Below are 23,357 nucleotides of genomic sequence, written 5' to 3' on the forward strand. Positions count from 1 at the left end.
AACCGGTGAGCAGTACAGAAATATTGTGAAGCCCTGAGAACCGCTATCACCCCATGTATTATTGCCTTATGTCGGGCACTTGGTTGAAGTCTTCACGGGGGATACTTATTCCATCTTTTTCACCCCCCCCCGCGAGTTAGTGCCCATATAAATAGGAAAAAGGGGGCTGTGGCGCTTCACTAATATGCTGAGGACCTACAGGTAGTAGTTGGTTTGCAGCTAAGGCTCTGGCCACATTGTCCTGGGTGCTCAAACCAGGCGGGGGCAGAAGGACTCCTGCAGCAGGAATCCAGGTTACCGCAGGCAGTAGCCCTGCTTCCGAGGTTAACCGCTTGGGTCAGAGTCCTGGCCGCTCTTCGCCCTGAACTTCACGAGACTGCAGGAACTTCTCAAGACCGCGGGGACTCCGAGATTTCTTCCCTGCCCCTGAGTCTGGTGCCAAAGAATTAAGATTACTGCTCCCTACGCTCTCTGAGGTAGAGCCCACTGAGCAGCGGCACAGAGCGCTCCAGGACACTCTCCACTCTCTGAGCGCAGCAATTAATCCCACTCGCGGTTAACAACTCTGGGTTGGGCGGTGTTTGGGCAGACAAGAGAGGCGTGGGGCTCAAAAAAGAGAATTAATTCAATCCTCGGAGAATTAATTTCATTAACTCTTGGTGGCAAGGATGGCACCAGCCCTGAGATCGGCACAGTGATCTGAGAGCGGCCTTCCCCGCGACGCAGACCGGAAAGGGGGCGGGGAAGGGCAGGGACCTCTGGAGCTACGGGACGCTCAGATTTCGCCCCGGAAGGTGTGGTAGGCGCTGCTTATTGGGATGGAAGTAGCACCCCGCGATCAGCTATTGGACTATGGAGGAACTGGGGACACGTAGCATCAGAGTCTTAGGCCCTACACCTGCAACCCACCGCACGCACGCACCGGGGAAGAGCGTCTCTGGTCGAGAGCCGCTGCACACCGGATGGCGACGATTCTGCGTTGTAGTAAAGTATGCCCAAATTAGCACCGAAGGAACCCCGAGCTCCAGCGCACTCCTCTGCGTTCTCCGACCCACCTAGTCCATCACCGTTCACTCCTCAGGTACCCCCAAATTCACTCCCCCTTTCTTAGCGCGTTCAATCAGAATCAAATCCAAACAAGCAAATCTTTAATTCTCTTTCCAAACACCTTGAAACTACTCATACAGTTTCTCAAACTATATTTTTCTGACTTATTCCTCCCCCTTCCGGAAACCAAGGTTAGGAGCAGTGGACCCTTGAATATCGAGGATCCGGCGCTGGCAGGGAAAAGAGCAGGGTGCCCAGCGGAGCCACCCTCCAGCATCAGAACCTGGGGACGGAGGTTGTCAATGGAAGTGCCCAGAGGGCCACCTCCGGCCTGACGGCTGGTCCTTCCCTATGAGTCGGGAGCAGGCGCGCGACCCTAACCCAAGCCCGGCAGGCGGCTTGCAGGAGGGACGGGGAAAGAGTGGCCCAATGAGGGGTCCAGGAGAGAAAGGGTTCTGGACCGTGCACTCGGTTTGCAGTCAACACGCAGCAGGCTCCTCAGTCCCCCTTAGAGGGTCTGCCACGGCTTCCCGATGGCCTGGATGTGCTCCTTGGCTTTCAGACGCAGCGCAGCGATGCTGCTGTTGCGCGGGTCCGCCTCGTCCAGCGGAAACTTGTCCCCGAAGCCGGGCCCGCATGGGTAGGCGGGCGGCGGCGGCCCGAGAGGCTGCAGGCCGGGACCCAGCGGCGGGGAGTTCAGGAAGGGCGGCGGCGGCGGCGGAGTGTAGCTGGCGGGCAAGCTCTGGGCCGGCGGCCCGAAGCCGGGCAAGCTCTGCAGCGATGTGGCGCCCCCTCCGGGCAGCGGCGGCCCGAGCCACGACTCCAGTGGCAGGGCGCCCCCTGGTGGCCCGCCGCCGCTGCCCGGGCCGGCCCCGAGGGGCGCCAGACCCGCCGAGGGCGGGGAGCGGCTGAAAGAGAGGAGGGGCGAGTCCTGCAGCTTCATGGACGACACTTCCAGCTTCTCCTGCCGTCGCCACTTGGCCCGTCGGTTCTGGAACCACACCTGCAAGACAAAGCACAGCGGACGTCGAGGTCGTAGGCTATGACTCCTGCCCGACTCCTGCGCCAAAGGCCGACTGGCTAGTTTGACCCCCCCCCCCCAGCTCCAAATAAAATTAGTACTGACTATTTTGCACCTGCGGAGAGGGGCTTGGGCCTTGGTTTCTTTCATCCCCTACGACTCCCTTCATCCCCACCTTTCCTTCCATCCGATTTCTTTATTTTCTTTTTCATTGTTTTTTTTTTCTTTTTGTCGTTTCCCTCCGGTGAATCTCTTTGTCCCATCTTAGTCCTCTGAGGCATCCACACCCTTTCCCCTGTTGACCGCACCCATAGCTCTCATTGTGCTTGCATCTGATTCTAACTCCTGACATGGAGCAGATGCTCAGAAAGAAAAAAAATAAAATAAAAGTGAGTGTCACTTTGTTCTGGACCATAGGCCCTTGAAACCAGATCTCTGTGACCTGCTGGATGGCAGCCTGTCTTGATACTTGAGTTAATATTTTGCTTTTCCCCAGTATGGTATAATTCTCAATTACTATGTGTTTGTCTCATACCTTGTTATATCTGCCTTTTCGTCTCTATTATAAACGTGGGTATAAATAAATACTGGCAACATCAGAGTTGAATACAGCTATTTCCATGGATTATTAGTTATCATATAGATAGAAGCAAATGGGCTTATTTTACCATATGCACATTTCAATTATTGCTTTAATAAGGTTTTCATTTTATTTCATTGATAGTTGTTTAGTGTTTCTGAAGTTTCTTATGGATTACTTTCACAGGTTACAATGTTCAAGTTTATTGTACCTACTTTTACTTTCTGGTTGACATTATCCTAAGATATTAGCTCAGTAAGTATTCAAGGGTTTTTTCCTTCTTGCTATTCATATAGTCCTGGCCAAGCTTTCATTGGTTTCTTGCAGTGAATCCTCCACTACTGACAAAAGCACCAGAATGGAATGTAATTAACGTTTCACCACCAAGTTCCACTCTCGCAAACAGAACAGAGAGAATTGGCTTAGTTTAGGGGAGAATACGGAAGAACTTTGGCCAAACAGATGGCTTCAGCATTGTGCTTATGAAGGGAAGGGAGCAAATAGTTGCAACCTTAAAAGGGAGAAAGCAGATTTATGTTGGACAGGAAGGTGAGGGCAACCTAGGAGAGCTAAGAAAACAATAGTCCAGCACTGACTAGAGCATGGTAAATGTGTGCAAGGTTGGAATTTGGGAAAAAAGAGGAAAGAAGAGAAATGTAAGCATCCCTGTCCCCTTCCCATAAAGATTTATCTGCATACCCAAGGCCCTGAACCACCAGGAAATATTAGATGTTTGGCTACATTAGAGAAAAGAGAAACAGGTTGGGGTGAGGGTTCCCTTCCCACTACCACTGGGGCTTCCCTTATTGCCAGAAACTGCGCTCTAGCTCTCTGATACAGTATCCAAGTTCATACAGCTGAAGCCTGGGAGAGTTGGCTATCATACTGTTCTCCTGATGCCTCCAATGCTAGAGGAGATGCTGGCTAGTTCTCCTACACCATCTGAACACACCACACGCAGATGTTAAGAACTGCTATATGCTGAGCACTCTGCTGGCCCTATAGTCACAGAGAAGTCACGCTGTTTTCAAGATTCTCACAACTCAGAGAAGCCAAAACCCCTGAACAAGTAAAGTGGGACAACCGAAAAAAGGTGGGGTCAAGTGCAAAGACTAGTGCAAAGGTGGGCTTCAAGCTGCCTTACCTGCATGATGTAGGGCACTGAAAGCCTTGGCCTCTCCTCTTTCTTCATCTTTGGCTTGTATTCTCCCCCTCTCTACCAAACCCTCCCTCTAATGGAAAGCAGGTGCTAAAATTTCCACCCCTTCAATGAAATGATTGCCGCTTTACTGCCCCAAATTAGGAGAAATTGAACTGTCCTTGCTAGTTAATCCTGAGTCACATTAGTGAACTTTTTAAAAACCACGACTTTTACTCATTACTTTAAACCCCTAACCTAAGCAAAAGAGACAAAAGGCAAGAGCTTGTTCCCTTTTACTTTAAAGACACAGCTAAAAGCACCAGACACCTGAGTATCCTTACTTCCTGGAAATCTAATTTCATAGACACACTCAAGAATCCCATCTCAGTTCCACTGCCTTTCAGATGCACTGAAATTTGTTCCCAGTGTCTCTCTTTCAGGCCTCTCTAAACTCTCCCAATTTGGAAATCCTCCCAGATTTTTCACAGATGACTAGCAAATATTTAAGGCTTTCAAATATTTTAATGATCAGGGATTAAAGATAATTCAGCTTTAATTAAAGCGAAAACCCCTTTACAATAAAAAGAAAAGGCCTCTGCAGCGCTAAATTTCGGTTGGACGTGCACCAGAGAAGGAAAAGTCACTTTCTTAAATCCACTTTCTTAAGTTTCAACTGCGGTCTGGCGCAAGGAGACAGTGTTTTCCTTTTCAACAGGATGTGCGCGGCAAGGGTGGTATTTGGGATCTCAATCCAGCGACCCTATGGTCTCTGCCTACATTCCCTTTATGCGCAGCACCGTCCCCCCAACCCCATCCCGGCTTTTATCTCAAAAGTCATTCACAATTCCTCCTTTTAGTTTAGAAGAGGGAGATCCACCCCAAAAGGGGGATCGTCCTATAAACTCGGACATTCTGCCAGAAGACGGGTGCGTGGGGGAACCTCTGGGCTTGCCAAGCCGAAGAAACACGATAATAAATGCGTGGATGCCCGGGAATCCAGAGAAGCACTGGCTGCAGTTTAGGCCTGGGCCCTCCAGGATCCCAATCCCTTAACTCGGGCGTTTTACCTGGACGCGGACCTCGGGTAGGTTGACCTTGCCCGCCAGCTCCTCCCGGCTGTACACGTCAGGGTAGTGGGACTTTTCGAACGCGCGCTCCAGCTCGTGCAGCTGGTACGTGGTGAAAGTCGTGCGGTTCCGCCGGTGCTTCTTCTTGGGCTGCTCCTCCTCCGACAGCTTCGCGTCGCCAGCGGCTGGCCCGACAGGCAACCCTGGACTCGGCCGTGCCTCCCCCGGCTCCTTGGGACAGTAGGGGCGAGAGGCTGGGGCGACGAGGCCCCTGAGGGTCAGAGACACTCCCGGGAGCATCCCTGGGCCTACCATGCCTCCTCGTAGTGTCTGGCCAGCCCAGCTATCGCAAAGAGTTGGCCCTCGAGAGGTCGTGGGTGGGTGGTCGTGCAAGGGGTTCCTAAGCATCCTCTGGACGCAAGTTGGAAGCTCCCGTCGTGGACAGTACCCCCACCCCCGCGCCCAGTCGCCTCAAAAGTTAAGGAAGGGACGCTCTCCTTTTGCAGAGTGCCTCGAGGGCCCCGCAGCAGCCTGTAGTTGACACTCACCTTCGTACTCCGGGACCTGCGCGGGTGCTGGTGGCGGGGAGGGCTCCGCGCCTCCCCCAGGCGCCTTGGGACAGGCGGGCCGCGCGCCCAGCCTTCGCTCCCGCTCCTTCGCTACCCGGGCGCCCCGTTCCGCCGGAAAGGTACCGAGGATCCCGTCATCCTTGGTAAAGCCCAGGATGGCCTCGATGCTGTGCAACCGCGAGGTGCTCCCGCCTGGACTGCGGAGCAGGTGACCCGCGAGCGAAAAGCTCCCGTTGGCCATGGCGGGCGCGCAGCCCGGCAGGTGCATGGGGAGCGCCTGGAGGAAGGCTGGCGCTTTGGAGATAGAAGAGGTTCCAAGCGGACTCTTTCCAACTGTACAGGTCAGGGTAGTGGGACTTCTGGAACGCGCGCTACCGCACGGGTTCTACCCACGGTCAAGCTCGGCTTGCAACCCCGCCCAGGCCGCCTGCGCTAGAGATGGGCGAGCGCTCGACCGTCCGCCGCCTGAGTCGCTGCAGGAGTTGGAAGTTCGGCGGCGGAGCAACTGGGGCTCCGGAAGCTAAAGCTGGGAGCGGGCTAGTCCGGGGCTCCTCCTCTCACGCCCGGACCGGGCCCCTTCTCTCAGCCCCTCCCCCCTCAGAGGGGCGGGTCCTTCTCCTGCCCAGCCTCGGGGTCCTAGCCCTGCCACTCCAAGGCCAGCACTAGGAACGTCCCCCCCCCCCACTCCCCTGCACCTCTTGATCATCCTTTTTCAAATACCACCAACACTCTCTGGGGTGTAGAGGTGGGATGTTTGACGGGCTTGGGGGCTCCCGTCGGCTAGCCTGATTTCCCCTGCTTCCCTGCCCCAGTCCTGCCTCAAAGGCCCTGACCTCCTTGGGTTCCCCTCTTCCGCTCGCTACTTTCACCTCCCCACTGCGGCTCACCTCCCCTGTAGGGCTGCACACCCAGGCTTGGCGACCGGGCACCCCTTGAAAGAGCCAAGATCCGGGCCCAAGGCTTTGCAGCTCTGAGGGGTAGGGAGGTCAGTGCACACTCCCAGTTTGAATCATCTCTCGTCCTGTTTTGTAACCCCACCCGCACTCCTCTTTCAGCCCAGTGGTCCGAAGTCCCAGACACCGGGTTTCTTCAGTCTTTGTCTGTTTTAACTACCCCCTAAGACGTGCAGGAGGGCAGCCTCTCTCACTCTCTTGCCCGCTAAAGCAGCGGGTGGGGCCATCTGCAGGTCCGGTGACCTCAAGAGCTGGGAGGCCGAGAGAGCCACAAGCTGCTGAGCTGATACCGGGCAGCACACCCGCAAGGGTTCCTCGCTATCTCTGCCCTGGGGGAAGGACAGGGCCCTTTACTGACAGGCACCTTTCTTCTAGCTCCCGACACTTCTCCTGGCCAAGGAGAAGACCCAAAGCTGATGGGGAAGAATCTTCGCCCACGAGACAGCCCGCGCTTCCCTGAGGTTTACCGGCATAATCCGCTTGCGTTTCTTCCCCCATGGGGCCCCTTGACCCAGAGCTACTCAAAGGCTAAGCAGAACGATGATTTGTGAGGGCGAGTGTGTTTTCACGTCCCGCGGTGCTGATGGACAATGGCACTGGGAACATTGCAACCTTCCAAGTGGAGCAGGAGCCCAGCCTTCCTGGACTATTAACTGGGAGCATGAATTAAAATACTCCCCCCAAAGCTAAAGATCTAGGGAACCACATTCCTCAATTATTTTGGTAGGTCCTCTGATCTCCATCTCAGCGGTCACTTCTCTACCCCCCTTTCCTTTCTTCCTGCTTGCATCCAGACACTCCTTTGCTGCGTCGGTTCTGCTGGCCCAGTTCTGCCCTTGGCGAGGTTGTGGGCCTCGTAGGTCGTGGGCAGTACCCCTGGCCTTGAGGAGTTTATAGCGTCCAGTCTGAGACAAGGCAAAGGAGAAAACATCCGCCCTCGGAGATTGGCGTTAGAAGACTATTTGCGAAGGAAAACTGAATACCTTAAGGATTGTTAAATGATTACTTCTCCCTGATAGGCATATGGGGAGGGGGTCATTAATAGCTGCATTTTAAATAAAACTACAAATAGGTAATTTAAAATAGCAAGCACGCTTCCATTTGCAGTGGATTGAAATTATTTTCTGTTTTAAGAAAAAAGCTAAATGAAAATTAATAGCACTTCATGTTTTATAGTTTTAGTTTTAAGAAGACTTTACATTTTTCATATCATCTGATCCTCACAATGCTGTAAAATGGTCCCCACTTTACAGATAAGGAAACTGAGGATCAAAATGAGACAGCTACAAAGTGGAGGGGTCAGGACCAGAGTTCAGGCCAACTGACTCCTTGTCCTGGATTTTCTGGCTGCAGCACCTTGGCAATTATTGTTTAGAGGGTTTTTAATTTTTAATTTTTATTTTATTTATTTATTTTAAGAAAGCACATCTTTGCTGCAATCTGCAATTCTTCCCTGAAGAGTCCCTGAATTATGGCTGAAGTGGACACATCGCCAGCATTTGGAAGAAATAAAGTCAGAATCCATTGAGAATGGCCATGGGCATCAATGTCCAGAGAGACTTACAAACCCACAGCAGGTTCCACTGTAGACCAGGTGAAACATATCCCCAGCCCCTCATCAGCCATCTAGGCAGTTCAAGTTGCTGCCCAAGACATTGCCCCTTCTTAGGTGCCAGTTACATAGACCAAGTGGTCCAGGGATGAAGTGACCGGAGGGCAGATGTAGATATCATTAATCGGTGTTTGTTGCTTCCCTTCTGAGAATGCTTTTTATATAAACTTCCTCAATATTAAATTGATCTTTATAATCACCACCAAATGAAGATTGGCAGCCATTTCTTAAGCTCCTGCCCACACAGTGCTAAGGGGTTTATGGCCTTGTTTTCCAAAGTTAATACCTTCTAGAACTGCCCAGCTCTTCCTAATAGGTCCAGGTGAGGTGAGCTTTTATTTACTATTTATTTCGAAGTCTCAGGAGAAAAGCAGAAAGACTTCAACAGCCGCTGGTGAGGGCCTGCAGGGCTGGGCTGAGCTGGACAGGGGAGCTCGCTGCCTTTGTGTGGGACATAAAGAGCCAGTCAATACCATTGTGGGCGCGGTGGAGGGTACTCCAAGCAATCAGCCGGGGGTCATTGTTAGGGGCTAATCTACATGTGTATTTCCCAAGAACTCGATTAGGGAAGATGAATGGACTCCGCCATGTCCCTAATTCTTCTAGCTCAAAGCTGCATTTTTCCAGCAGTTATGCTAGTTCATAATCAGCCCTGCTTCAGGGAAAGTAGGGAGCCTGGCTTCTGAACTCCACCTCTGTTTAATTCATTAATTCATTAGATGGATCAAAGGAAGCTCCCTCCTCCCAGCCCCCACCTGCAGCTGACCTTAGACGCAGATAGAGCCCCATTAAACTCGGCATGGTTCAGGCACACATTTTCAGAAGTGTAGAAGTTCTAGTATAAAATGGCTCTGTTTTCTTGGCTGTGTGCAGGGATGCTATTTTCTGCACGTACAGTAGATGCACTGTTTTACCTGCCACATTCTTTAAGAGAGATGGACCTCTACAGAGCAGAGTCCCCAGACTTGGAGCAGGAAGAGGGGATGTCTATGAATCAATGCCACTTGGCTACATGATGTAGTTTTGCTTCTCAGTGCTTTTTGATGTTTGGGTGAAAAATGTCTATTTCAGGGTCTGTGGGACATCCCTTCACAGAGTGCACAAAACCAACTTGATCATCTCCATGGGGATTATCCCTTGAGTAGTCTTTTAACCCTGGAACTCCCTACCTGTGGCATTCCACACTTGGGGACCACCTCCTCCCACTGCTGATACGTGTTCAGGGAAGGCAACTTAAGTTTAGTTTTAGAAAAACCCAACCTATATATCATTAAGTGCACACACAAATCCATGCACTGAAGTTCCACAAAATTCAATTAAAGAGTTAAATATATACATAGTTTATTTACTGAACTCTTAACTATCTATGCTAGCAAGTATATGCCATACTCTTTTGAGTACTTTACATGGATTATCTAATTTAGTCTTTACAATTTCCCTATGGGGTAGACACTACTGTTACCCACCTTACAGTTAAAGAAACATCGTTACCCACTTTACAGTTAAGGAAACAGGCAAGTCACACAGCTGACTTCACCTGGAGGCAGGATTTGAACCCACGTGTTTTGTTCAGTTATACAACTTTCTAGCCACTATGTGTACCACCTTGCAATGTGGTGTGTGTGTGTGTGTATGTGTGTGTGTGCGTGTACCTGTTAATTCTCCTGTGGTTATCAGAGAACCAGTAAATAAAATAAGAAATTTGGGGAGTTCAAGGAAATAGGAAAAATATAGTTCAAAGTCAAGTGGGAATGAGGAAGGTAGGAAGTGTCGTCTATAATTTATTTTCAGTTGAAATGATGGCAGATTTGCTAAAAAACAAGTTACCATTCAACTTTCCAAGGCTGTCTCATGAAGTTTGGGGAACTCTCTCTGTTCCCAGAGTTCCAAATTACTCTCAGTGATTTCTGGTAATATAGTTTTAAGCATTTGAAGTATATTTTGAAGTATTTGCCTTTGAGGTTGTGATTTCTCCTCCACATAGGGTGAATGTCCCTTATCCAAAAAATGCTTGAAACAAGAAATGTTTTAGATTTGGGTGTTTTCTCAATTTTAGAATACTTGCATATGCATACTGAGTTATCTTCAGGATGGGTCCCCAAATCTAAACACGAAATTAAATTATACTTCATATACACTTTATACACAGTCCTAGATAACTTTATACAATTCTTTTAGGACTCCTGTCTTTTGACTGCAACTTGTCATGTGAGGTCAGGTGTGGAACTTTCTGCTTGGGGGCATCACATTGACATGCAAAAAGTTTCAGAGTTTGGAGCATTTCAGATTTTTAAATTAGGGATGCTTAACCTGAATTATATATTGGACATCGTGGGCATAATATGCAAGTTGCTGGCAAAAGTTGGAAAAAACTCTGAAGCTAAGCTATCTCTTTAATATTGACAAATTGAATCCAGAGATGAAGACAGGATGCGTGTTCATCTCTCACTGCCAGGTCCTCCTGATTGATGAACTATTTTCCTACTTGAAGCACCAGAGAAGGTATATCAGAAAAACATTCTGAGAGGTGTTTATCAGAAACTTCATTTTTAATCTGTGGGTAACTAATAATGAATACTCTTGGCCACTTTTGTAAGAATAGGACTTTGGCACAGATGATAAACATCACACACCTCATATACACCAGTTTACTACTCAACATGACAAGCTGAATATTCTCTAAAATTTTCAGATTGACTTAAATTAAATGTTAATTATTTATATATTGTTATTGTTAGGAGTAAGATATTGTTAGGAGTAAGAACCCCATCACATAGTTGTGGCACATATACCATCAGAGAATGAAAAGAGGCATTTGTGGCTGAGTGGGGTGCCCTCCCTGGTCTTATGGCAACAAACATTTCATCTGGTCAGAGGTGGAAACGGGGCAGTTGGGAGCTGATGTGTTTCCCAGAGGTAACTGTCCTTGTACATCAGAACGGAGACCACAGCTCTTTACAGAACATCCAGCAAAGAGCAGAAGCCCATCCTCCTTTGCCATGCCCATGGCTTCCCAGTTAGGCTATTTTCAGAAACAGGATCCCTTAAAACTAGTTCCCTGCTGAGCGTGGTGGTGGCTTATGCTTTATAATCCATCCACTCAGGAGGCTGAGGCAGGGTGATCACAAGTTCAAGGCCCGCCTCAGCAATTCAGTGAGACCTTGTCTCAAAATGAAAAATAAAAACAAAGCCCAGAGATATAGCTTAGTGGCCCAGTGCTTGCCTAGCACGTGCAAAGACCTGGTTCCATCCCCAGCACCACAAACAAAACAAAAAGTCAAACACAAAAAACTAGGGCTGGGGAGGCTGGGGTTGTGGCTCAGAGGAAAAGCGCTCACCTAGCATGTGTGAGGCACTGAGTTCGATCCCCAGCACCACATAAAAATGAAATAAAGGTAGTGTGTCCACCTATAACTAAAGAATATTAAAAAAAAACAAAAACAAAAACAAACCACTAGGGCTGGGTTTGTGGCTCAGTGGTAGAGTGCTCGCCTGACACACGTGAGGCACTGGGTTCCATCCTCAGTACCACATAAAAATATTGTGTATCCATCTACAACTAAAAAAATAAAATATTAAAAAAAATCACAAAAAACTAGTTTCCCATTAAGTTCCCTGTTGTCTCAGAGCCTCCTATGTGGTAGACCGATAAGGGGATCTTTGATGATTATCTTGTTCTATCCTCTCATGTCTACCTCCTACCTTTCCTTCTTACTCCCTCCTACCTTTCCTTCTTACTCATGGGTCCAGGGAAATTAAGTGATTTGCCAACATGAGAACATCTGTGGTCGAGCTTGGACTAGAGCCCTGTGTCAGCCCTCCCTGTCTCTCCAGGAGGCCACTGGGCCTACCACCTGCTTGCTGAGCTCTTAGGTTCTCCCACTCAGGTCCCATGCTTGTGTAGGCCAGTCTGTGTGCAAGCACAATGAAGTTATTCTTCACCCCATACCCCCCGTCATTTACCAACCCAACGGTTTGGGGTCCCCAGATTGCTTTTATAACTGATGCAAGTCCAAGTAACCTCTATGCAATTTTTAAAAAGCCCCCTGACAATATATTTACTCCTTCCTGTCCATTGGTGTGTTTAAACCAGCTCCCTGATTTGTGAGAGCAGATGGGTAGCATCTTGTCCCATAGATCTAAATTCAGTGATTCACCTTAGGAGCTTGACACTAGCCATAGTAGGAGTGTTTGTATCACAGAAATTGGCAAACACTAAAAACCAGTAGGCCTCCCAGTTAATGCTTTTAAAACAGGTTGATATCATATCACTGCTCCTATCTCCCCAAAGAGTGAAGGAATCAGGAAGTGTTTATTAATAATATTATTGAAACAAAACAAAACATGATCTATTGAGCCAAAGAATGTTCATCTTTTTGTTTAAAAATGACAATTTGCATCACCATCTCAGAGTACATAAATAAAAGAGGGCAATTGGATTTCGCTCCCCCGCCCCGCCAAAATGGACTTTTTTAACTTGTTAGGAGCAAAGCTATATTAAGATAATGCCTCTTTACTTGTTTTCTAATTAAACTAATTGAATTCAGAGTGTCTAGGGAGAAGCACTAGAGACATTTATCTCAAGGGGATGATAGTCTTGAAGCTCATCAATCCTCTTAGAGTGCTAAGAAGGTAAATCAGAGGACGCCATTTGCAGCAGCCTCGACAAGCCCCCACCCCTGGGGCTGGGGCTGCAGCTCCTGGGGCCTCTTCTTTCTGCAAGAAGAGTTCCTGGGAGCCAGTTCACAAGCACTTACTGATCATGGACACGCAAAGTTAACACTCACATTCTTTATCCCCTCCTCCCAATGGCGGTGGGCTTCTAAAAATAGGAGTTTAACAGATTCGACTTTATAAGTTTTCATTTGGAGAGCGAGAGTTTCTGCTTTCAATTCTTTTCAATGTATACCAGAAGTGAGATTGCTAGATCATGTGGTCTTTCTCTTCAATTTTTTGAGGAACTGCCCTATCATTTTCCACAGGAGCTGCACCAGTTTACATTCCTATCAGCAAATATGTGCAAGGGTTCCAATTTCTCCCCCTCCTTGATAATGCTTTTTCTTTTCTTAAAAAAAAAAAAAGTCTTCCTAATAGGTGTAAAATGGTGATCTTATTAGGATTTTGCTTTGCATTTTCCTAATGATTAGTGACATTGAACACTTTTCATATATCCATTGGCTATTTGTATACCTTCTTAGGAAAAAATATCTCTTTGGGTTCTTGGTTTATTTTTCAAAAATCAGGTTATAAGTTTGTTTGTTTGTTTTAACTGTTGACCTATATGCATCCTGGTACATTTTGGTTGTTGATACCTTATCTGATATATGATTTGCAAATATTTTCTTCCACTCGGTAGGTTGCCTTTTAATTTTGTTAAATGTTTCCTTTGCTGTGAAGAAGACTTTTAGTTTGATATAGGCCCAGTGTTTATTTTTGCTTTCATCACCTGTGCTTTTTGGTGTTGTGCCCAGAAATTCATATCTAAGAACAACATCAATAAGCTTTTCCTTACGTTTTCTTCTCAGAGTTTTAGTTCCAGGTCTTAAATCTTTAGTCCATTTCTAATTGATTTTTTTGTATGTGGTGTAAGATAATGGTCCAATTTCGTCCTTTTGCATGTGGATATCCAGTTCCCCATCACCATTTATTAAAGAAGCTATCCTTTCCCTGTTGTGCAGTCATGATATCCTTAGAGAGAGAGAGAGAGGTAGTTGGCCATACATGTGTGGGTACATTTCAGGGCTCTCTATTTTGCTCCATGGCTTTTCTCTTTGTGCCAGTACTATAGTGTTTTGATAACTATAACTTTGTAGTATAGTTTGAAATTAGGAAGTGTGATTTCTCCAGCTTTGTTCTTTCTGAAGATTGCTTTGACTATTTTGTTCCAGACAAATTTTAGGATTGTTTGTCCACTTTCTGTTAAAAAAAAATTGATAGGGATTACATTGTATCTGTACATCACTTTGAGTGGTGTGAACGTTTTAATAATATTAATCCTTCTGATCCAAGAACTCAGGATATCTTTCCATTTATTTGTGTCTTCTTCAGTTTCTTTCACCAGTGTCTTACAGTTTTCAGTGTACGGCTTTTTCACCTCCTCAGTGAGATTTACTTTCACAATCACGTTTTTATTCTAATGCCATTGTACACAGGGTTGTTTTCTTAACTTTTTTCAAATAGTTCATTGTTTCTGTACAGAAATGCACCTGATATTTATGTTGACATCCTGAAATTTCTCTGAACTCATGTTTTAAGTTTCTTTGAAGGAGTTTTCAGGAATTTTTATCCATAAAAACATCTGTCATTTGCAAACAGAGACAGTTTAACTTCTTCCTTTCCAGTGTGAATATTTTTAAATTCTTTTTCTTGCTTAATTGCTCAGGGGAGGACTTGCAGTATTATGTTGAATAGATGTGGGGAACTGGGCACCTTGTCTTGTTCCTGATCTTAAGGGGAAAGCTCTCATCTTTTCATGATTGGGTATGATATTAGCTATGGGTTTATCATATATGGTCTTTTTAATGTTAAGGTAAATTCTTTTATAGCCAAGTTGTTGAGAGTTTTTATTGTAAATATTAGAGCATAAATGAGTGAAATGTATCCTAGAAATACAATTGAAAAGAGAAATAAAATTGAGTTGATTTTTTTAAAAGATAAACAAAAATCAACAAACTATTATCTAGCTTAGCCAAGAAAAAAAGAAAGATAACTCAAATAAATAAAATTATAAATGAAAGAGGAGATATTCTAGTTGGAATTCAAAGGATGCTAAGAGACTACTATAAACAATTACATGCCAACAAATTGGATAACCTAGAAGAAATGGATAAATTTATAGAAACATCCAACCTACCAAGACAGGGTCCTAAAGAAATTGAAAATCTGAGCAGACCAACAATGAGTAAGGAGATGAATAAGTAATAATAATGATTTCAAAACCCTTCTCAACAAAGAAAAGCCCAAGAGATGGCTTCACACACTAGTGATTTCTAGGAAGTGTTTAAAGAAGAATTACTATCAATGCATTAATTTCCAAAAAAAAATTGAAGAGGAAGAAATATTTCAAACTGATTTTATGAGGCCACCATTACTCTCACCTCAAAGCCAGATAAGAACACTATAAGACAAGATGATCATAGGACAACAGCCTGGATAACGTGGGTGAAAAATCTTAAACAAAATCTTAGCAAACAGAATTTAATAGCACACTAAAAAGCTCATTACCAGGATTTGAATGGGATTTATCTCTGGGATGCAAGGATGGCTCCACATGCCCAAATCTCTAATTATGATGAGCTGCATTAATAGAGTGAAGGGGTAAAAGCATACGATCAGATCCGTAAATGCAGAAAAAGTAGTTAACAAACTCCAACATTCCATTATTCTTCATTATCTAATTTACTGTAGAGGTTGCCTGTTTTCTGGAATTTTGTCTAACTCCTGACATTCTGAAGGCAAGCCAAGTGGTCCACGGTTTTGCCCTTTGTTCTACAGGAAAGTGCAAGCTACAATGTCTTCCTTCTGCTCTTTGCTTTAGTCATTGTTGATATTGTGGTGATAAGTCTATGGAGGCAGATGGCATGTGTTACCTTTACATATGCTTATTACACTGTCATAGCTCCCCATCAGGTCAGTAGTATTATAATCATTTCTCTACCTGCACCCCAGATTCAGTCTCTCCTGTAGCCCATTTCTCTCTAGTTCACCATAGTATAGGTACCAACATCCCTACTTGGATGGAGTACAGAATTAGCCTCTCTCTGGTCTCCCTTCTGCTCTTAGCTCTCTCCACTTTCCACTCAGCAATCAGACAACCTTTCAAAAATGTGAATCAAACCATCATGCTCCCTCCATAAACGCAACCAAACTCACTGCTGTGCTTATGATAAAATCGAAACTACTCTATATCATGTACCCTTCTACACATCTGAAACATCCTCATTTAACACATAGGACCTCTCTTCTGTCCTCCCCACCTTGCTTAACGAGCGATAGTCACATTGACCCTTTTTCCTTGTTGAAACCCTCTAAACTCTTTCCTGCTTCAGGACCTTTCTCTCACTCGTCTCTTTCCCAGAAATCCTCTCCCACAAATTGTCACAAGCTCTTGATTGTCATTTTATTTTTCCCATAGCACCTACCACTCTCTAAACCTATATTCTTTACTACTTACTACCTGTCTCTCCTCATTAGAATTCAAGCTACCTGGAAACAAGGACCTTGTCTGCTGGATCCCCAGCTCTCAGAACCTGTGTTCCCAATAGCAGTGGTTGATTTAATGAATAACTACAAAGGACTCTTATTTCACACATGAGGAAACAGTTAAGTAACTTGTCTGATTTCACATGGCCATTAATTGGTGCAAATATACATTTTTTCACATTCTTATACTTGAATCATCCATCTGGGGTTTTCTAAGATATTAATTATTTCCCATGTGTTTGGAAACTGTCAAACGGCTTTGCTTTCCTTCTCAAATAGCCCACAGAAATCATTTGATCACTTTCAAAAGGCATTTCAGTCCACTCCACTCTTGTTAGCATCAGCATTGGCCGGGGTTTCCTCCACCGCCTTTGATGTGAGCGTTCATTAAAAGAGGAGACAGGCTTTCCCAGGCAGGGCCACTGCCATCTTGCTCAGAGCCCACAGTATCTGAGGGACTGTCATTCTTGTTCCAGAGTCGCTCCTGCAGCTGTGCTGCAGACTATTAGCTTTGGTTTACTTTTATATTTTATTGTCATTTTAGGGACAATTTTTTTGGTTCATTTTTACTGTGCTTTCTCCTTTGACCCGTTAAGCCCTACATATGCTGATCCTATACGTCCTGACGAATCTAATTAACCCCATATGCTTTCAGTAGGGGTTTCAGATGCTCCCAGAAATGTCTTCCTTCATTCAACTGTCAGGAGCTTAGTGCTTACTGCAAGACATGTGCATTGTTAAATGAATCATCCTCAATAAGAAACAACTTGAAATCTTTAAGGGATTCTGAAACAACTCAAGAAAACAAGCAAATATCACTTTGTATATGTATGCTATCTTTTTATAGCTCAGAAATTTGACACCAAGAGTGATGTCTTCAGTTTGCAGAAGGAGTTATAAAAATATGTAGTTTTCCAAGGAGAGCAGCACTTAGAGCTGGGCAAAGGAGTCAAACTCTGGTACTTGTGTTTGTTATGCTAGTCTTTCTGCTTTTGTTTAGAAGAGAATTTTTCCATAAAAAGTTTTTGTTTGTTTGTATGTTTTGTTTATGGTACTGGAGATTGAACTTAGGGGCACTTGGCCACTGAGCCACATCCCAACCCCTATTTTGTATTTTATTTAGAGACAGGGTTTCACTGAGTTGCTTAGTGCCTCGCTGTTGCTGAGGCTGGCTTTGAATTCATGATCCTCCTGTCTCAGCCTTCCAAGCCATTGGGATTACAGGCGTGTGGCACCAAACCTGGCAGAAAGGTTTAAAAAAAATACAAGATTTCTGAATCTGAGTTTAGTCTGTATGTTTCTAAATCTTATATTCTCAATCATAATTCTGTGGCTCTCAAAACTGCTATTTCTAATGTAGATAAAAATCAAGGAATGATCCAGCAGTTCTATTTGGATATATATGAAAAGAATTGAAAGCAAGGATTCAAACAGGCACTTGTACACCCATGTTCTTAGCAACATTATTCACAACTACCAAACAGTGGAAAGTAAGTCAGTTACAAAAAGACAAATAATGTGTGATGGCACTCACACAAGGATCCTAAAGTAATCGGATTCCCAGAGACAGAAAGTGGAATGGTGGTTGCCAGGGGCTGGGTGGGATCTTGAACTTGTGATCCTCCTGCCTCAGCCTTCCAAGTCACTGGAATTGTAGGCATGTGCCACTGTGCTGGGGTCAGCCTCTCTTCTAATTAGACTTTTTTCATTAGAGTTGATAACAAGTAGTGAAGTTCATTCATTTTACACTCACTACTTAACTAAATAGAAAATATTTATTAAGAAAAAAATATTGGCTGGGGCTGGTGCTCAGTGGTAGAGTACTCACCTCGCACGTGCGAGACCCTGGGTTCGATCCTCAACACCACATAAAAAATAAATAATAAGTGAAATAAAGGTATTGTGTCCAACTGCAACTAATATATATATATATATATATATATTATATAAGAAAAAATATTTAATATATGAAGTTGAAAGAATTATAAACATCACAGGCCTGCAACTTGGATTCTAAAATTAATATTTTATATACTGTTCTATTACATGTTTACTCATCTATTTCTGTATCTCTCCATCAATATATTGTAACTTTTATGCTTTTGAAAGTAAGTACAGTTCACTCCCAGATATGTCAGGATATGTATCATTATCTAGAGTTCAATATTTTTGAAGGATGCTAGCTTAGTATATTAGTTTTACATTAACTTGCCAGAACTTTTTCCAACTAGTTGTATCATTCTATGTCCTCTCCAGAAATATACAATAATTTTGATTGCCTTCCATCTTCACAAACACTTGGTGTTTTAACCATTTGAGTGGGTCATTGGTGATATTCTGCTTTGTGATAGATTTCAACTTTGATTTCCTTTATGTTTAATTGATCACTTTTTCATATTTGATCATTAGTATATATTTCTTTGTTAAGTGTTTGCTTAGTTTCTTGGCCTGTTTAATTTTTTAAAATTAAATTTTAAAAAATTTGTGAAGTTTTAAGTGTTTCTAATATATATATATATATATATATACACACACACACACACATACATATATATATATAATTTCAAAATTTAAGATTTCTGCTCATCAAAAGACACTATATGTGTGTATGTATGTATGTATATAAATATATATACACACATATATATGTAAAAAGATTTTCTGTGCTCCAAGAAGGCTTTGCTTATGCCAAGATTATAAATATTTTCTCCTAGGTTTGTTCTAAAACTTTTATAGTCTTATGATACACACTGAATTAACTTTTTTGGTTTGGCGTGAGGTAAGGGTCTAGGTTTGATGTATTTCAGCATATTATATTAAAAAAAAGGACTTTGCATTCCTTCATGAGATTACACTGGCACCTTTATTCAAAACCATCTGGCCAGGGGATAGAGAAGTTAATATTGCCCAAGGTTAAGAATGGGAAGAGGAGGATGGATATGAGGGTGTAAACACCAGGAAGATTTTGTGATTGGAATAATCCTGAATCTTGATTATGATGGTGGTCACACAAATATACAACTGTAATAAAATAGCACAAAATTAAATGACACATTGAACCAATGTTAATTTTCTGGTTTGAATATTATACTGTAATTATACAACATGCAACCATCCAGGGAGAGTAGGGAAAGGTCTGTGAAGCCTCTTGGTACTACTTTTGCAATTTCCCATGATCCAATAACTATTTCCAAATACAAAGTTTAGAAAATTAGTTGCCACATCAGTGTGTGTCTGTTTCTGGGCTCCCTGTTCTGTCTACACGCTCTGTCTCTGAGAGTCGGTTCTCCATCCTTGCTTTTCAAGATTTGTTCTATATATCCTACTATGTTTGCCTTTCTACTTAATTCTAGAAGCAGCTCATTGCTTTCTATAGGTGGGCTTACAATTGGGATCCACTCGAGTTTACAGATCATTTTAGAGGGTATTGATGTCACAACATTAAGCCTTCTGATCCACAGACATTCATTTGAGTGCTCTTAAATTTTCCATCAGGAATGTGTTCCAACTTTCAGTGTATAGGACTTTCACATCTTTTGTTTCATTTATTATTAAGAATTTTAGTTTCTTAATGTTATTGCAAATAAAATTGTTTCGCATTTCATTTTTGAATTGTTTGTAGATAATATTATAAAATATAATTGGTTATTATATCTCAACCTTGCTCCCTACAACCTTGCTAAATTAACTGACCAGTTTTGGTGGCTATTTTATAAATTCCTTAGAGTAATTATGTCTTTTCATTTTTTTTGGGGGGGGGGGTATCAGGTATTAAACCCAGGAGCTTTTTACATCTGAGTTATATTCCCAGACAATTTTATTTTCTATTTTTGAAACAGGGTCTCACTAAGTTGCTTGGAACTTCTCTGAGTTGCCAAGGCTGGCCTCAAACTTGTGATCCTCCTGCCTCAGCCTCCTGAGTTGCAGGAATTACAGGTGTGTGCCACTGTACCCAGTTGAGGCTGTGGGTTTTCTCTATGAATTTTAGTTGCCATCAACTGGGGCCAGCACTCAAATGAAAACTGTAAACAAATGAAAACTCACCAGTATGTCCTTCTTCCAGGTGTAGATTTGATTCCCCTCCAGTGGAGGCCTAATTTTTACTGCTCACAGTGCCTTTGGGCAGCCATTTCTTTGTATTTTGTCCAGCGTATAGTTGTTACCTGCAGGGTGGTTCATCTAATAGGAGCTAATCCTATCTCATTACCAGAAGCTGGAAGCCCAGGTTTGTTCATTATTTATATCACTCCTCTCCCTGTCTCTGATGGTTCTGTTTGCAAGTGGTGATTTGGCCAAATTTCTCATGCCAGGAGCAAACTCAAAGGGCTTATATAACCCACAAACTGGATTAGTGGGCCTCTAAATAACTATGAGCTTACTGTGTCAATATGCTTTCAGAAGTAGAACTCCTGATTCATTGTGCTGCCCGAGTCCACATAATTGGGACTAGACCAACTCTAGGCAAAATTGGATAGCCCATTTAATTTGCCTTCCCGGGGCCTGTTCTTCAGCCCTCTGCCCAGCGTCTTTATGGTTCTTCCTGCCTGGGTAGAAATGATCCCTGGATTCCCAAGTTTTCTTTTTCCAGACAATCCTCCAGGACCCCTCTCTCCTCTAGTACCTATCAACACTCTCTCTCCTGGGGCCTGCTGTCTCTTTGCTCAGCTGGTGTTGGTAAAGGACTGGAGTCTAGTTCTGTGACAGTGACAATAGCTAATGTGTTCTCTTTCACATGCTAAATCTGTCTTGAGATTGGCCATCCTGAAACCATAGAATGAAGCAGAATGTAAAGGAAAGCCACTCCTTCATTTTTCCTGTTCAGAAAACCCATTGCCAGAGAGGGTAAAGGTCTTGTCTGGGGTCATGGCCGGGTGCAATGAGCGCCAAGTCCTAATTCCAGACTGAGTGGACCCAGCAATGGCCTCAAGCACCAAGTCCAGTGGCAGTGTGTGGAAGGCGATAGCACTTCAGTTTTCTTTCTGACTGGCATCCCTCCTAGATGGTGACAGAGTGGACAATGACAGTCTGCGTGGTCACCTAGTGAGTTCACGGTATTAGTAGTGTAGGATGGGAATGGAGTAAAAGAAGTTAGGATGTCTTACCTGGAAGAGAGAAAACTGAGTGGGAACATCAAAGACCCGAGTGGGAATGTAGGCCTATTCTATGGAGCCGCATACAACAGAACTGTGATAAATGGGTCAAGCATACAGTCAACTTCAGTTTGGGACAAGAAAGATTTCCTAACAATTAGAAATGTCTACAGTTAGAAGGGCTGGATTCCCTCACCTGCACTTCATCTCAACAACCAAAATACCCCAGGTGGTGAATTCTGTACCTCTGGAAGCTTGTGGAAAGGCTCAACTGAGACATCTTAGAAGGGGTTCCTTTAATATATGGGAGTTTGGAATAGATTTCCTCCTGGTCCATATCCAACTGTTGATGATGGGAGACCTTTTGGGCTCATTAAGATTAAAAGGCATAGACACCTATCTACCCTGTAGAGGGAAGGGGGCCTCTGAGTACCCTAACACACACACTCTCCCTGCCCCAACCTAATACCCATGGGGATTGCTATGGGTTGGAGTGGTGTGGTCGGGTGTGATGCACTGTGGTGTAGTGAGGGGTGGATTGGTGTGGGGTGTGTGTTGTGGTGTGACGTGATGTGGTAGGATGTGGCATGGTGTCATGTGAAATGGTGTACTGTTGTATGGGGTGGCATGTTTGATGCACTACATATGTGGCTGTGTGGTATGGTGTTGTTAAGGTGTGCAGCTCCACTGGATAGTGACCAAGTGGAACTGGAGTCGTTTGGGTTGTTGAGACGAAGTGCCAATCTAGTGATTTCCTTGGCAGTGTTGGCTGCATCTTTTATAAGAAAGCAAGTCTCCTGTGTCATCCTGCACTGGTCTGTGGAATAGTCTGGCAGCCACAGTATAACATGTCACAACAGAATGTGTGCCATAGAGTCCCACAAGGGCCTCTCACCCACCTCTCCTGCCCATCAGCTGGAGGGCAGAGTCAGCATCAAACTGAAAATAAATCTTATGTATTATTTTGTAGTTGGATAAACTATGTTTTAAAAAATTTCATCCATAAAACCAAAGACAACTCACATGTCAGTTCTGACAGAGGACAATGTGGTTTTATAATGTGCCCATGGTATCTGAGGTTCGTGAACTACGAGGCTCAATAACCTCAACACCGCTCCAGGGTTCTCCCAAGGCCTTTCAGGAGAGGCTAACTTTTGCCAAGGACCATAGATTCTGGAACTCTCTTTATTTGCATATTTTTAAACATGAAACTGCTTCTTAAGCAATGCATCTAGGATCTATGGATATAGATATAAGGTAGACTCTGCTTTTTGGTCTTAACCTCCTTTTCTTCTAATACAGCAATTCTTCTTAATAAAATTTGTCATTGGGTATTTCTAATTCTATCAATAAAGTGTTCACTGGAAAACCAGTAGTTAGTTTTGATTTGGTTGGTGTTGGTTTAACAGCTCTAAATGTTTCAGAGGCAAATCTATTTGAATGATTACGAGAGAGAGAGAGAGAGAGAGAGAGAGAGAGAGAGAGAGAGAGAATGAGAATGAAAGAATATGAATCCAGATATAGCCAAAGACATCAATGTCTACCCTGGAACACTGAGGCACAGAATGCCGGTGTGATTTCTTGTAAGGTGGCAGGATGGTGATGGGTAAGAGAGGGAGGAGGAGGAGAAGTAAGGGGAGGAGCAAGACGGGGACAGGAGAATGAGAAAGAAGCAGGGAAGGGCCAGAGAGAGGCCAAGACCGAGAGCTTGACTTAACTGCTTGATACTGTATTTGTCTGCCTGCTTTGTTCCTTCCTGTCACCAAGGGTAGACAGGAGGAGTTATGCTCGACCAGCAGTAGCAGTCAGCTTTCTGTTGTCTTTCTGCCTCTAATTCTGCACCCCTCAAGCCCCATCTTCACGTAGCCCTTAAGTAATGATCTCCAGTGCAAACGGCCGGCAAATCCTATTCTCTGCCTCCATTTCTCACAACCCTGCTTCCGCCACTTGGCTGAGAAGGGTTAAAGTACCAAGCTTGATGTAAAGTCTCACTGGCGTCCTGGAGCCTCTGTGGCTCCCAGTGAGCACCCTGACCCTAGGCGTCTTTCTCTGAAGGACCTGACCTCATGCTAATG

The 23,357-nt window shown here is 44.4% G+C and overlaps 1 protein-coding gene across 1 annotated transcript; it reads right to left on the reverse strand.

Moving 5' to 3' along the window:
- Positions 1-1,555: 1,555 nt before the first annotated feature.
- Rax (retina and anterior neural fold homeobox) lies at positions 1,556-5,693 on the reverse strand. Its single transcript, XM_046419420.1, has 3 exons — positions 5,405-5,693; positions 4,857-5,110; positions 1,556-2,050 (listed from the first exon to the last, which is right to left on the reverse strand). The coding sequence occupies exons 1-3, from the start codon at positions 5,691-5,693 to the stop codon at positions 1,556-1,558; spliced, it is 1,038 nt and encodes a 345-aa protein (XP_046275376.1).
- Between the last annotated feature and the right edge of the window lie 17,664 nt (positions 5,694-23,357).

Source organism: Marmota monax, unplaced genomic scaffold (genome assembly GCF_021218885.2).
Source record: "Marmota monax isolate L192 unplaced genomic scaffold, Marmota_monax_Labrador192_F-V1.1 WCK01_AAM20220418_F8-fsc00088, whole genome shotgun sequence".
Lineage (NCBI taxonomy): Eukaryota > Metazoa > Chordata > Mammalia > Rodentia > Sciuridae > Marmota > Marmota monax.